At 34.6% G+C, this 16,787-nt stretch overlaps 1 protein-coding gene across 2 annotated transcripts in view; it reads right to left on the bottom strand.

Moving 5' to 3' along the window:
- LOC114327987 (uncharacterized) overlaps window positions 1-16,787 on the bottom strand; it is a 46,968-nt gene that overhangs the window by 19,412 nt on the left and 10,769 nt on the right. For both annotated transcript variants that reach the window (XM_050642017.1, XM_050642016.1), the window contains one exon: window positions 6,450-6,637. In XM_050642017.1, the coding sequence (XP_050497974.1) occupies window positions 6,450-6,637 (188 nt within the window). The remainder of the gene's footprint in view (window positions 1-6,449; window positions 6,638-16,787) is intronic.

Genomic DNA, 16,787 nt, shown 5'->3' on the forward strand with positions numbered 1-16,787 from the left:
CAGAATGCACTGAAGATGTTCTGAATTAGAACGAAAACGTTTTTGCAATCCATTTGGATGACATTTTAGATAGTTTTTAATAAACGATTTTATACCAGAATACAATTTGAAGTTTTTACTTCTGTATGAGTTTTTTTATTCAAATAAAAGACGTATACCTATGTATGGAAACGTTTAATTTAATATTTTTTTCTATTTTCAATAAAATACTTGCTGTATTTTACGGTTTGTTTTTTTTTAATTAAAATACACTGAGTGGCACAAAAAATGGCCACCCCAAAAAATGGGTAATTTTTGATGTGAATTTTCTAAATCTGTTGTCCGATTTAAGTGATTTTTTTAACATTTTATAGCCTTATTCTTTAACAATATCGCTGTAATAAAATTGTTGCTAGACAGGTAAATGATCATTGTATACCGGGTGTACCAATCAAACTGTGTCTTATTCTCAAAGTTCACCACACCCTGTGTAATATTCTAGCATTTATAAAATATTGAAATTAAAACCCAACTATAGCCGCAGGTTTTCTTAACATTCTGTTTTTTTATTCATTCGCTTATGTTGGATAATAAAAAAGTTAGGTACTTTAACAACTAGCCATGTTCGAAACACCCTGTACAGGGTGTTTCTAAATAAGTGCGACAAACTGCAAGGGGAAAATCTGCATAAAAAAATAATGGCAGTTTGCTTTATAAACACATGTCTGCAAATGCTTCGTTTCCGAGATACTGGATGTTTAATTATTTTCTTACAAACTGACGATTTATTTATTGCTCTAAAACCGGTTGAGATATGAAAATGAAATTTGGTAACTTTTAAGATACAATTATTGCACATTTTTTGACATACAACTAAGAATTTTATATTCACCATTGGCGTGCATGCGGGTAATATTACCCGTCATATTACCCGTATGCGCGCCAATGGAGAATATAAAATCCTTAATTGAATGTCAAAAAATGTGCAATAACTGTATCTTAAAACCTACCAAATTTCATTTTCATATTTTAACCGGTTTTAGATCAATAAATAAATCGTCAGTTTGTAAGAAAATAATTCAACATCCAGTATTTCGGAAACGAAGCATTTGCCGACATGTGTTTATAAAGCAAACGGCCATTATATTTTTATGCAGATTTGCCCCTTAAAGTTTGTTGCACTTATTTAGAAACACCCTGTATTAAGGAAGAACATGGCTAGTTGTTAAAGTACCTAACTTTTTTATTATCCAACATAAGCGAATGAATCAAAAAACAGAATGTTAAGAAAACCTGCGGCTATAGTTGGGTTTTAATTTCAATATTTTATAAATGCTAGAATATTACACAGGGTGTGGTGAACTTTGAGAATAAAACACAGTTTGATTGGTACACCCGGTATACAATGATCATTTACCTGTCTAGTAATAATTTTATTACAGCGACATTGTTAAAGAATAAGGCTATAAAATGTTAAAAAAATCACTTAAATCGGACGACAGATTTAGAAAATTCACGACATCAAAAATTACCCATTTTGCGGGGTGGCCATTTTTTGTGCCGCTCAGTGTAAATGGAATTTCAAGAAAAATTTAATTTTATTTTATTTGTTATCACGGAATTAATGTAGGGTATGGTTGTGTTTGGAGGCTTTTCGGCGTTTGCGCAAATTACAAATACCCACAACCCGACGTGGGTAAAATAGATTGCCCACAAACCGGTTATGGGTATTATGGTTTGAGTGATTATTGAGTGCTTTCGTTTACCCACAACGCGTTCTGGGTATTTCGCTTCGGCCAATGTCCGAATGAAATCCTCACTCCGCGACGTGGGTAATTCACGTTGTCCACATCGCGAAGTGAATAAAAATTTCGGATATTGTCGCATTGTCCGAATTCGGAGTTTGAGTGTAACATATACACTACGCGACATTAAAAAGTTGCCACCTAGAATTTTATAAGAATTTTTCAATAATTTTAAGTTTACACAATAGGTTTGTTCCAACACGACCGAAAACCGTCGCGAAACGGTAACGCTCCTGCGCAGTAAACAAAATCCGTTCCAACAAAAATATGATCGTCCTTCCCACTGTTCCAACAAGAATTGTTTTTATTTATTTATTTATACGGGCAAGCCCAATTCGGTAATACATTAATAAGATATTGATAATTACAGTGTTGAATATATAAGAATAAAATGAGATAGTACAAAACATTTAAAAAGACATGACAAAGTAAAATAATTACAAAACATTAATTACTAACAAATAACAAGGTTATGACATTGCTAAATATTTAATTTGGTTAAATGGTTCTTAAAAACATCAACAGAGTTACCAAAAATTAAAAGGTCATCTAGGGAGTTAGCAAGTCTTATTAGGCTACGGCTCCACGGGCTGGAAATTGACGCTAGCAGTAGCCGCAAAACGAACTTAAGGTTCCGCAGAACGGAATAGGAATAGCCGAACTGTACGGACTACAGGACTTGTGCGTAGTCGGTACGGTTCGGCTATTCCTATTCCGTTCTGCGGAACCTCAAGTTCGTTTTGCGGCTACTGCTAGCGTCAATTTCCAGCCCGTGGAGCCGTAGCCTAATAAGACTTGCTAACTCCCTAGATGACCTTTTAATTTTTGGTAACTCTGTTGATGTTTTTAAGACCCATTTAACCAAATTAAATATTTATAGTGTTCTAGGAACAAAAGTAAAATATGAGTAATTATATCTATGAAAAGAAATATGAAAGGTTTGAATTTGTCTTGTTGATCGTGGTGGAACAAACAACAATATTTTAGCAAGGAGTTCAGGGCAGTAATATATGCCATTGATAATATTAAACAATACTGTAAGATCTTTACGCTTCCTACGGACATCCAGAGAAGAGATATTCAAAAATCGTTCCATATCTGTATAATTATAATTGATGTGTTTTTTGAACCCAATATATCTAAGAAAATTATGTTGAACACTATCAAGTTTGTTCTTGAGGTGTAAATAATGTGGGGACCAAACTGGAGAACAGTAGTCAAAGTGCGTCCTGACTAAAGAACAATAGAGCATTTTAATAGCGAACACGTTCGTGAAATCACGAGTTGTCCTTTTAACAAAGCCAAGCATTTTCATGGATCTTTGAGTAATATTGTTGATGTGATGGTTAAAGCTCAGAGAGGAATCAAGAACAACACCTAAATCTTTAATTGAGTCTACCGTATCCAATAATTGATCATTTATGGTATAATTAAATACTGATAAATGATGATTCCGACAAAACTGGATAATGTGACACTTGTTGACATTCAAATCCATCCCATTATCAAGACACCAATTGGCTAAATTATCTAAATCTGATTGCAATGATATTGCATCATCTTGATTATTAATGATTTGATAACATTTAAGATCATCAGCGAATAAGAGAGCAGAAGTGTTAGAGAATTGTGATCTTTTAGTGACGGTTTCGTGATGACCATTTCAGTAATCGGGCAATAGGGTTTTTCATTGATTTTTATTTGTTTCGAGCTTCTGTCATGTGTCACATAATATTAATATATCTACGGCATACGTCTTTGGTTTTTATCATTGGATATACCAACAACAATATACATATTGATTGATAGATAAATCAATTTTCAGTCAGATAACCGTTCCAACATCGGTTTCCATATTACCGTCATCGGACGATAACTGGGCGATACAATTACGAACATGCGCACAACAAACGGTACAAGTAGTTTCGTGACGGTTTCTGGACCGTCCAAAAGTTCATGTTGAAACAAACCTAGTGTATTCTATTGTAACTAAACTCCCACAATGCAGAAACACTTTTAGGCACTGCTAAACGGTGCCAACAGGACAATAATTAAGGGTAATCAGTTTGCAAAATTGATATCAATTTTAAGACTTCGGATATTGTACGTGTTGTTTGTACCTACCTTATTTTTCTTAAAATATGGCTGCTCCATTTTTCAAAAATCTTTCATTAGTATATGGTTGTTCAAAGAGTGAACTTGTGCAATTTTTTAATTTAAAACTATGGCTGAGAGATTTGCTAGATCTGTTCAAATTGTTACTTTGATTAATAATAGAATAGAATGAGCCAAAGAGAGGTGGCCAGGCAGCTTGGAGTCAGTTGTTGTATGGCCCAAAAAACATTACAACGATTCGTAGAGACTGGATCTCACGAACGATCACCAGGATCAGGCCCGTGAAGAATCACGACGGTCAGGGAAGACCGTTATTTACAACGAACTTCTTTGCAAAATCGTTTCATTACGGCTAGAGCAATCCGAAACCGTTTTTAAAGTGCTCACGGGTGGACATTAAACACTTCTACCGTGAGAAGGTTGAGGAACTTTGGTCTAGGGGCCCGCTGTCCAGCAAAAAGACCTTGGTTAACAGCAGCACATTGACAACGCCGACTTCGGTTTGCTAGAGACCACGAGCATTGCACGATAGAAGATTAGAAAAGCGTTTTGTTTAGTGATGAGTCCAGGATGGTTCTTTATGGCTCAGATAGTCGCATCAAAACATACAAAAGACGTGGGGAAGAATATGATGCTTCTATTCGAAGAGTACGTGTTACTTTTGGAGGAGGTTCGGTAATATTTTGGGCAGGAATTTATTGATAGAGGTTTATCGATAGAGGAGTGTCGAATGCTAACCGATACATTAGCGAAATTCTAGACTAGCATGTAATGACTTTTGCTGGGTTTGTGGGTGAAAACTTTATTTTCATGCAAGACAACGCGCGGCCATATGTAGCCAGGATGGTAACGCAATACCTGGAAACCGTCGTTGTGCCAAAAATGAATAAGCCAGCTCAATGCCCGGATTTGAACCCGATTGGGCATATTTGGGTTCAACTCGAACGGAGACTAAGAAGTAGAATATGTACCTGCTCCAATAAATCATGAGCAGCTTCGGTTGGCGCTCATGTAAGAATGGGAAGCTTTTCTTCAAGACAATATCCAGAATTTGATCAATTCAATGCCAAATCGAATGAGGAGTGTAATTCGAAATATAGGTGGTGATACAGAATATTAAAAATAGCGATTTAGTGTAATTTTTATAAAGAAACCAGAAAAAATTTACAATGTTAATTTTTTTAATTTTCCATTAAAATCATCACTTTGTTGGGAGAAGTTTTTTATGACATTTGTTAATGATTGCATACTGCTTTTGAACATATTCTTAAACATTACACAAAGATCTAATGATAATTAAAAATTGATAAAGGATAAAGATCCAGAAACACCGTGTCAGAGGATGGCAAGAGACTCGAATTGAATCAAAACGAAAACGATTATTTTCTTTTTCTTTTTCATGCTTTACTCGGTTTAGAGTACAAAATGACCAAGTGTTCTTAAAGTATTCTGAGACGCATTGTTGGAGAAGCTCCTCCTAGCGGCGCCGCTTGATACTATAGTATCTCGGTTAACAGAATCCTGACTCGTGGTCGAAATTTATTTTATTTATTTTGTCATTCCCCGTTAGAGGACAGTCTAACCACAATATACTGCAGATATTTTAATAGATGCAGTTCTTCTTCGTCTCGAGTTGATTCAATTCAGTCTACTTGCAATAGCCTCTTTGATAAAGGATAAAAATCCAGAAACACCGTGTCAGAGGATGGCAAGAGACTCGAATTGAATCAAAACGAAAACGATTATTTTCTTTTTCTTTTTCATGCTTTACTCGGTTTAGAGTACAAAATGACCAAGTGTTCTTAAAGTATTCTGAGACGCATTGTTGGAGAAGCTCCTCCTAGCGGCGCCGCTTGATACTATAGTATCTCGGTTAACAGAATCCTGACTCGTGGTCGAAATTTATTTTATTTATTTTGTCATTCCCCGTTAGAGGACAGTCTAACCACAATATACTGCAGATATTTTAATAGATGCAGTTCTTCTTCGTCTCGAGTTGATTCAATTCAGTCTACTTGCAATAGCCTCTTTGATAAAGGATAAAGATCCAGAAACACCGTGTCAGAGGATGGCAAGAGACTCGAATTGAATCAAAACGAAAACGATTATTTTCTTTTTCTTAATGATAATTAATTTATTGTAGGGTTCGTTAACATTAAAAATTGCCAGAAAATTTAGGCGGCCTCTTTTTAATGACACGTAGTGTATATGTATTTTAAATTATGCGAATAATGTTTTTGGGTTACATAAAAAAAATAGGAAAGTCGACAGATTTAACCCGTTGACAGATCTAACCCGATCTCAAAAATGCATAGCTCTATGTAGTGGCACTCTTTGATTTTATTATTTTTAGAGATCAATTGATCATATGAAACAATAAAATCTCTTGAACGTCTTAATTCTTTATTAAATGGCATTATAGTCAATAGCTGTATCAATAGTTAAAAGCAGTAAATACTTTTTTAAGATCAAATAGGTTTTTAAATAATTTTCAAACAGACTCCACTAGTGTCTAACGATATATTTTAAAAGAAAATCAATAGTACTTACATCATATATAAATATTTTTGGTTTATTTTTTAACTTAAAACAGTTAAAGGAATTAAACTCCAGCCAAATCTTTTGAATGCTTATGTCATTAGATGGTAACTTAGTGTGCAAAATCCCTTGATGTTGTTTAACCATTCCAGAAAAGTACATAATTAAACCAGTAGTATCATCGCTGCAATTTTCCTTAACTGAAATAAATATTACAATTATTATTACAATCGGAGAAGCGCAACTCAGGTTGGTAGGACATAGAGTTGCACAAGTTTGACTTGAATGTTTGAAATTGACTTGAGTTTGACTTAATTTCAAGTCAAACTCAAGTCAATCCTTCTGACTTCTGATAAATAATTCAAGTCAAGTCAATGTTTACAGGTTTGAAAATTAAACTGTTTGAAAGAGTTTGAAAAATATTTTTTTTATCGAGAGAGAAATGTTAGTTGCCAATAATTAAAATAACAAAATTAAAAATATAATGAGTCCCATAAAAAAGTAACTTGATCTTGATACGGGAAGCGATTAAAGTCAAAATATAGTTGTAAATTCAAGAAAATGATTCTTTTACGCTTGCTTGCTGGCAAAAGTTTCATCTTATCGGTAATCGTTGACAATGTTATGAATTCTATCCACTTTTTTATTTCTTCTATTTGATTGTTAGATTACAACAAAAAATTCGTTGGATGGTTTTTTATCATACCAAGTGTAATTTTTAATCTACTTCAACCAAAAATTTATGAAGGAACAACAAAAAAATATAAATATATTTTGACAGAGTAGGTTCAATGAATTTTTTGTGACTTTGCATCATATGTTTTTTTAAAGAAATCTGTGCAAAACGGCGGGTTCGTTAGAAAAAATATTCCTATGAAATCATTTTGCATAATCACATTCGTGAGACATCCCAGAATTAGGTTCAAGAAGTCGCCCACGTGAAAAGTGGTACAATTTTTTTTAACAATTTTTTTTAAACAAATTGCAAAAAATCAATATTTTTGGCCCGTACAATTTTTTTTTAAGTTTTTTTTGACCATTCTGGACAAAAAAGGTCTCTTGTAATTTTTCTCTAAAGTTGATCGTTTTCGAGTTATAAACAATTTTAAATTGAAAAAAATGAAAAATAGCGATGTTCAAGGCTTAATAAATTGGTTAAAAGTTATTATTATGAAAGTCAGAAAGTGCCTAAATCAAAGTTTAAAGCACCCCCTACAGGATCCTGAAGAAATTTTTGTCATAATTTTATTACTAAGCTGTTATTTTTAAGTGATAATAATGAGCGCCAGCACGTACTAGGCGGCCGTCTATGGTGAGTGTGAGAGAGATGCCATTCCGGCAGTCCAATGGGAAATCTTACTCGCACTCACATTTACAGCGCGTCAATACGCTCTTACGGCTTATTGCTAATAATTAAAAATAACAGTTTAGTAATAAATTAATGACACAAATTTCTTCAGGATCATGTAGGGGGGCTTTAAACTTTGATTTAGTCACTTTCTGACTTTCATGATAATTTTTAACCGAGTTATTAAGTCTTAAAAATGGTCATTTTGCGTTTTTTAAATTTTTAATTGCTTATAACTCAAAAACCATCAACTTTAGAGAAAAATTACAAGAGACCTTTTTTGACCTTGATAATTTTTGCCATTTGATTAAAAAAATTGGACCACTTTTCTCGTGGGCGACTTCTTGAACCTTATTCTGGGGTGTATTACAAATGTGATTATGCAAAAAAATCTCAAGGGAATATTTTTTCCAACGAACCCGCCGTTTTCGCCTTGCCTATATGCAACATCAAATAAATCAGTATATTTCTTTTTCTTAATTAATTCTGTTTCGTCCACAAGTTTTTGTTTCACTTAATTTTTGCAGTGGGAATACCTACATTCAAAATCAGACTCAATTTGTTCTGGTATGTATTCTGAGCCGTAAAAGGTAACAAACAAGCCAAGCATATACTTCTAAATATGAACTATAACTAATTTGCGGGGAGTAGCAGTGTACAGAATCAGACCTATCCAAATAAGTCAAAACAAAAGGCTCTTAATTAGAATTGGAAATAAACACGTTGCGTAATATGATATTCAAACTTCAAACTGTTTGAAGAAGTTTGATTTCAAGTCAAACCTAATAAGATATCGAAGTCAAGTCAAACTTTTTTACAAAAAAGGTTTGGTTTTTAAGTCAAGTCAAGTTTATTGAGTAAAATCAAACTAGTTTGACTTGATGATGCATCTCTAGTAGGAAAAAAGAAAAGGTAACGAAGAGCCATATATGGGTAATTAAGAACCACGAACATTAACAGCAAATCTACTAAGATGTAAATAAGAGCTGGATGGTAAGCTAATAGAACAAGTGGTGGAGTTTAAATATCTAGACATTACACTATCTAGCTATGGAAACAGAAGTGGAAGACCAAGTGAATAGAGTAAACAGAGCCTCAGGTTGCCCATCTATCTATAGCCCAAAATCTATTCATGTGCTGAATATAGGCTTCCCTCATTTGTCTCCATTTGTCTCTGTTTTCTGTTTGCCTTTTCTACATTGGACTTGCGCTTTGTTCAATGTCATCTTTCCATCTCATTTGCGGTCGACCTCTTGATCTTTTTGCAGTATATGGTATCCAGCGGCCAATTTCTTTATTCCATATTCCATCTTCTATCCTGATATCTTTCGTAGTGCCCAGCCCATTTCCATTTTAATTTCAATGCATGTTCGACAGCCTCTGTTGTTTCGATTTTGTCTCTTATCCAATTGTTCGTCTTTTTATCTCTTAGCGATATTCCCAACATTTGTCTTTCTATAGCTTTGAGTTTTTTTTTATTCTATCATATCATATTGAATTTTCTTTATTCAGGCATGTTGCCTGAATGAAACAATATGCAGAAATGTAAATATCGGAAAAGAAATGAAAGGCAGAAATTACAAAACAGCCATCAGACCAATAATGAGTAACGCGACTGAAACACGACCTGATACACAGAGGACAAAAAGAATGTTAGAAACAGCAGAGATGAAAACCCTTCTAAAAATCCATGGTAAGACACTATGGGGCAGATCTAGAAGTGCAGATATACGATGGAGATGCAAGGTGGACAATAGTAATAACTGGGTAAAAAAACAGAAGAGTAGAATGGAACTCCATGAAATGGAGTCATAAGTCGAATAACAACAAATAGAGTAGGTAGTAAGGACGGCGAGAGGCGCTTCCCCAACAGGATGAAGATCAGTGGGATGACCACGAAAACGATTGATATAGTCCAAGTAAAAAATACTGTAGAATAGCTTTAAGCCGGTGAAATATGATATTCTTCAAATATAGATGTTAGGTCAAACGTTTAAGAAGCGGCCCTTTGAAAAGCATCTGTGTTTTTACGGCCAGACCTCCCGCATATCTATTCACAAGTTTCGTGCAAAACATTAGTTTTAGTTCGGTAGCCTAGCAGTGTATTAGTACTGGAGTGTACGTGTGTTAAGTGATACGAGTGTTTTGTTTGCTGTAATTATTTTAAATATTGGTTTAGTATTTCGTTTGGAGAGTGTCAAGTGTTGATTATTGTAATTTAATTCATGTGAATAGTGATGTGGCGCCCGTGGGATAATGTAAATATCGCGTACGATAACGCTGATATTGTAGAAATTGCCAGTGCTAGTGTGAATGTAATTACTAAAAAAAAGAGCTCGTAAAGAAGATTCGAATGCATTTAAATGCAGAAACACAGCAAGTATGTTTGAATGTATACAAAAATCTACGTACGAAATTCGGCTTCGATGAAACACTATTGGCACAAGCCACCTCTGATTTAACAGAAATTCCATTTTCTACTGTATATAAAATAGTTAAAAATGAACCCTATCATCGCAAGAAACAATGTGACTACAAATTTTCAAGACCTTTAAATCCTTCACTTGTAAAACTATTGAAAACCACAATATACGACTGCTACAAAAGCAATGAAATACCTACAATAGAAATAATAAGAAAGAAATTGGAAACAACCGGTCGAAATAAGAACTGCTGTGAGAAAACTCTTCAAAATTGGATAAAAAAAATGGGCTTTAAGTTCAAAAAAATAAATAAACGTCAATCAATTATGGAAAGCCAAAGAATAGTCAACAGACGTAATATGTACCTAGAAGAAATTACTAAAGATAGGCAAGAAAATAGGAGAATTTATTATTTAGATGAAACTTGGTATGATACCCACGATACAGTAAAGAAAGGATGGACAGATGGTTCAAGCATGTGCATACCAGAAATGCCTGCAAATAAAGGCTCGCGACTAATTATTGTACATTGCGGAGGAAGTGAGGGATGGGTTCCGAATGCTTTAAAATTATGTGGGAAGAAAATGGAAGATTGTAACGTTGACTACCACAAGAATATGGAAGCTGACATTTTTGAAGATTGGTTTGAAAACTCGCTGATCCCAAACTTGGAGAAAAACAGCGTAATAGTGCTTGACAACGCTTCCTATCATTCCCGACAGCTCACTAAAATACCAAATACATCTTCAAAGAAAGCTGACCTGCAAAATTTTTTAATGGAAAATGATTTGTATTTCGAAGATTTTTACACAAAAAAACAACTTATTGAAGTTCTACACACGAAGCAATTTAGAAAATTATACGCTCTAGAGAGTATTGCCGAAAAGCATGGACACACTATATTGAGACTTCCCCCCTACTTTTGTGTTTTCAATCCTATTGAGTTAATTTGGGGACAATTAAAACCAAGTATAAGGCGTTCAAATAAATTTCCTAAATTTGACAAAAAGGTAGTTGAGATAATTAAAAAAGAAGTAGCCAATATTACCAAAGTAGACTGGCAGAAAAGAATCGCCAAAGTGATCAAAGTGGAAGAATATTATAAGAAGATTGGGCACTTCCACATTAATGGTGAAAATAAATTTATTATTGAATTGGGCGATGATAGTGACGAAGAAAATACGGAAGAAGGAGAAAATGAGTTAAGTGTATCAGTATTTTAATTGTTGTGTTGTGCAATTCATTTTCCAAGCATAAGTGTACTAATCAAAAGACTCGGTTAAAAAAATATTTTTAGATTTTGTATTTTTAATAAAAAAAGAGCGGGGACATGCTTGCATTTTGTGCTGAATTTTAAAAGTTTTGAACTGTATACCTAAAGTAATTTTAGATCTAACTGTGTTTTTATAAAGTTCTTTTAGTATCAGTAATTCTAATAACAAGATTAATTATAAAAGCTATTCTACATCAGTTATTAATGCAAGCATGCGGTAAGAGGGAGGTCCCTGTGAGGTTAAATGTTATTAAAAAATTGATAAAATTAATTTTAACACATACAATATTATGTCCTGCTTTAACGGTATTTACCTAAGTATAAATACATATTTTAACTACATATTTAATTACCAGAAAACACCAGCTGCCGGCCTAATATTAAAGAAGAACAACCCAAAGAAAACTACAAATCTTACCTATTACACTATATAGATTGCTTGAACAATAACAACTTACTTGACTGTCATATTAAAAAAACAGACAGTCATATCTACACAAAAATAAAAAGAACAAAATTGTTAAAAAAAATTATTGCACCCCTTACTTACGTTATTACGTTACGCCAGCGGCGGATCCAGAAGTGTTAAGAGGGGGGGCCGATCGGCTAAATCTTTAGATAGTTTTCTACTACGCCGGCCTTTTTTAGTCTACCGACCCACCGGAAAAGTTTCGTACTATCTCTGTATCTTTAGAGTACGAAGGGTGAGTCAAGTCCCACAGCACTTAGGCCACAATTGACCCATTGTGCATCCTCCCAGGGGGCTGTCGTCCTTAGCTCATTGTTCATCCTACCATTTCCAGGAAGGTGGACAAATAACCAGGGAACATCTCCCCTATGTCGGCACGTGTAGGACAAAGGTCGCCGAACGCATACTCTCGTATTGACGAAAACTCCAGCCATTCATATAGAATATAGAACATGCTCGACAGTTTCGTCATCTCGTTCACACCTCCTGCATAGAGGTGTGTCTCCTAGCCCCAGTGTGTGAAGGTGTTTTCTTACTTGACAATGGCCAGTTAAAAAACCAACTGTTAAGCGTAGGTTTTTCCTGGTCATAAGTTCTACCTTCTGGCTGAGACAATGGTCTACCAGATCTTCCATCTCCTTTGTTGGTGGTACGGTGACTGCAACTGAGGGTAGGTAAACCGATGCTAGTATTAACTCTATTTTTGCCTTTTGACCATGGCAATTTTACTTTAACCGCAGTTATGTCTGAGGTGCAAAGCTTCACGAGGGGGAGGCTTTGATTTTTCTGGGAACATATATTGCTGTTCTCGGTTGTTGGTTGTTTTTTAAGCTGAAGATTTGACCATTTAGACTGATAAAACCAGTTATTTTGGTCTTAGTTATCCAAGGTTCTCGGATTAATGCTATTGCATTCTCCGTTACATCCAGGTCACGGCAGATTGTCGTCGTTGCCACCTTTTTGTGTTGGAGATTGCATTGAATAATAATTACTTTTTTCCCGATGTCCTTGGCCATGGCGAAGGTGTCGTACTAATTCTTTTAGGCGTTCATTTCCTCCTCGATTGAGGAGGCGACAACCTTAGTCACTTTGCGCTTCCTCTGCAGGGTTCGTCGACCACCATCTGAGGGTCGTCGTCCTGCTGTGGACCATGGGTGTCTCAGTCTCAGTGACCGTCTCCAGCTGCCGAGTAGGTTCCCTTGGACGCGTAGCTCAGCCTCATTGGTCTTTTCTTAACGACAGCCATGTCCTCGTCTACGATTCCAAAGACGAACAGGTGTCTCGAAACAGGTGGAATATCGAAAATTGTTATTAAGAAAAGTTGTTTGGAATTAAAAAATTTGTTTTAATGTTCAATTACATCCTTCTAATTAAAATATTGTACTTTTTTCCCGATGTCCTTGGCCATGGTGAAGGTGTCGTACTAATTCTTTTAGGCGTTCATTTCCTCCTCGATTGAGGAGGCGGCAACCTTAGTCACTTTGCGCTTCCTCTGCAGGGTTCGTCGACCACCATCTGAGGGTCGTCGTCCTGCTGTGGACCATGGGTGTCTCAGTCTCAGTGACCGTCTCCGGCTGCTGAGTAGGTTCCCTTGGACGCGTAGCTCAGCCTCATTGGGCTTTTCTTATCGACAGCCATGCCCTCGTCTCCGATTCCAAAGACGAACAGGTGTCCGTTTGGATCAGTCTTTACCTCGTGGTGGAAGGTGCACTGTCTCGTAACTGACATGTCTGGACTTTACGCCGTTAGCCTCTGCAGCACTCTTTCTGGGAAATCGGAGGTGGTAGTAACATCCCCCGAGATCCATAGAGAGGCTTTGGTAAGCTTCCGGAGCTTATCCTGACTTATAACAGCTAGTGACGCTTCCTCCCACGGTTTGAAGTCATCTATAACCTTTTCCAGCCACTCAGTCGTCACCACATACTACTCTGATGATCTCACCAGAATAGGTCCACGATTTAAACGTGTGGCTTTTGCTTGACTGTTGGAGTTGGACAAGATTGCTCTGTCCAATTCCTCCATCAGGCTGCGTTTGATAAGGTCTTCCCGGTCAGCAGAGACCGAGTGACCTTGCCTTACGGGTTTACCTAATCTATGATAGCGACCTTAAGGTGTGTCACGGCGACTTCTGCGAAGCTTTGGGAAGGGGCAGTGGCGTTTCCGCTTCTGCGTTCTTTCTTGTGCCTCTGCAGCCTGCCTTCCGTGGAAGTGCTTGGGTGAAGGCGCTTCACATCGGCGCCTGTCGGTTCCTGTCCACTTTTGGAGGTGGAACTATTGTCAGAGACTCTGATGCGAGCACCTTCACCTTTGTTTTGGGAGGGGCTGGAGAGGTATGGGTGGCTCCCGTAGGCTCGTAGGTATCTTCCTGGCCTTCCTCCTTTTTTTACCTCGGCACCACAGGGTCTGAGGCGTTTTGGTCGATTTCTCTGAGGTGATCCGTGTCCAGTCTTTGTTTGGGCCGATGTTTGAGGTGAACATTGCTGTCCATCCTCCACTCCGGCTTTCGACTGAAGTGAACGTTTTGTCCTGTACTAATAAAATTTATTTATAATTCATATAATATAAAATTTATATTTATAGGTATATATATTTATATAGATATATGTAATTAATACATATATCTTAGTCAATATTATAAAATCTATTATAAAAAATGTCTAATTATCTGTTTGGAAAAAAAAAGTTAAATCACTTGGTTTGAGAGGAGGGCCGATCGCCCCCATCGCCCCCCTTGGATCCGCCACTGCGTTACGCCCATGGGAATAGAGGCCCAGGGAGGCCTTTCAATAAAACAATCGAGGGAGACAGGGAGACTACTTATATGATAGGCAAATGAGTAAAAAGAATAGAAAGAAACTCATAATAAAGATAATTAGAAAATTATTTTTTAGAAATCTTGAAAGAAGCGCAAAGAAAGTTAAAATTGGTATATTTAGACGTTATAGGGGAGTGCATTTAGATTTTCACTTCGGAAAAAATCAAACAAGATAAAACTTTTTGTAATTTCATTAAGAAATGTTTAATAAACAACATATCAAAAAGTTCTACTCGAGAAGTGGGTGCTTCATTTTTTATTAAACAAATGAACAGCGAAGTTAGATGTTTTTTTAAATACCTCCGAAAATATAATTTTTAGAAAAAAACTGACTTGACCATTGAAAAATTCAGAAAATTTTACAAAAAAAACCTTATATAAAGATTTTTCTAAAATTAAATCTCTAGCTTCTGTAATTTTTTATTTATAACGCTAAAGTCACCCTTCTCACACACATTGGCGCAATGTAAACTAGCGTTGGAAGAAGTGCACGGTTGAGTTTTTTTAATATAATTCTTTAACTAATGGATCAAAAGAAATTTTACAAATTGGACATGAAAGAAGATATAATAAGCTATCTTATGGTTGTAATAAAAAGAAATAAAATGTATGGACATAAGTACGGTGTGGGCGGAAAGTGAGACTTACATGAATTTTGTTTAAAAATGATTTAAAAATGTGTAACTAATACAATTTTACTTACAAAGCTCTCAAATTTGCACAACTTACCTCTCAATCATCTTACTAAACGATGTTTCATTCAAAAAAATCTCAAAAATTGAATTCAAATAATACGCTGTCTCAAAAAATGTAATTTTTAAAAACTTCGTAGTTCTACAGAATTCCCACCAATTTAAGACGGTATTACTCAAGTTTGAATAAATCTAATACAATTTTTTTAATATTTTTTTAAAGCCTAGGATGTAATCTTTAAAAAACACTGAATTATTTTAGATTAAAAATGAAATAAACAATTTCTTTTTGAGAAAACTAAGAAAGATACCAAAAATGTAATACAAAAACCGAAAATTACCAGCTGAAAAAATGTATATACAGAGTGATCAAAGCTTTTTTCTGTAAAACTTACCTAAAATTAATGTAATAATAAGCTTCAAAAATAATAAATGTTCAACAAAAAAATTGTTTTTTAGCTCTTATACAGTATGTCTGCGTAACTTGGAACCTATTGATAACTTTTTTTAATATCAGTTTTACGAAAAAAAGTTATTCTTTATAAAATATTCTGCATCGTACGTAACATAAGATGCAACCATAAAATATCAAATTTTGTTAATTTTGTACGAGGTATGTCAAAAAATATGAATTTCACTCAAGAGTAAAGTACCTTTATATTTCACAATATCGAAAATTTTTATAAAGAAAAGTTGTTTGGAATTAAAAAGTATGTTCCAATATGTAATTATATCCTTTTAATCGAAAATTTGTTTTTTTTAATATTGTTTCAAATTAATGATACCAAACATCATTAAATTTTCACTTATTATTTATGATAACTGATTTATTATTAATTTTATGAAGAAAGTTATTCGTCATAAATAGCTGTGCATGGTCTAACACTTAATATGCAAATATAAAATATTATATTTTATCAATATTATACGAGGTATTATGTAAAAAATTTGCATAAAAGTGTAATTGCATATTGACACATCGTTTTTAATTCTGAACAACTTTCCATAATAACAATTTTCAGTATTATGAAAAATATAGGTATTTTACTCCTGAAATTTTTATTTATTGACATATCTTGTACAAAATTGATAAAAATTGATATTTTATGATTGCATTTAAAGTTTTAGAATATGCAGAGCTTTTTACTAAGAATAACTTTTTATTTATGATTCCATTGCAAAAATTTTTTAAATATTGAAGAGATAGATTTTGAATAATTGGTTCTTTCTTTCTAATACATTTTAATTTTTTATATTTTTGTGAAAATTATTTTTTTATCTTTTTTTTTTAAGAATGAAATTCCATATTTGTTTGATTGGATTCTACTTG

This window comes from Diabrotica virgifera, chromosome 1 (genome assembly GCF_917563875.1).
Source record: "Diabrotica virgifera virgifera chromosome 1, PGI_DIABVI_V3a".
Classification (NCBI taxonomy): domain Eukaryota; kingdom Metazoa; phylum Arthropoda; class Insecta; order Coleoptera; family Chrysomelidae; genus Diabrotica; species Diabrotica virgifera.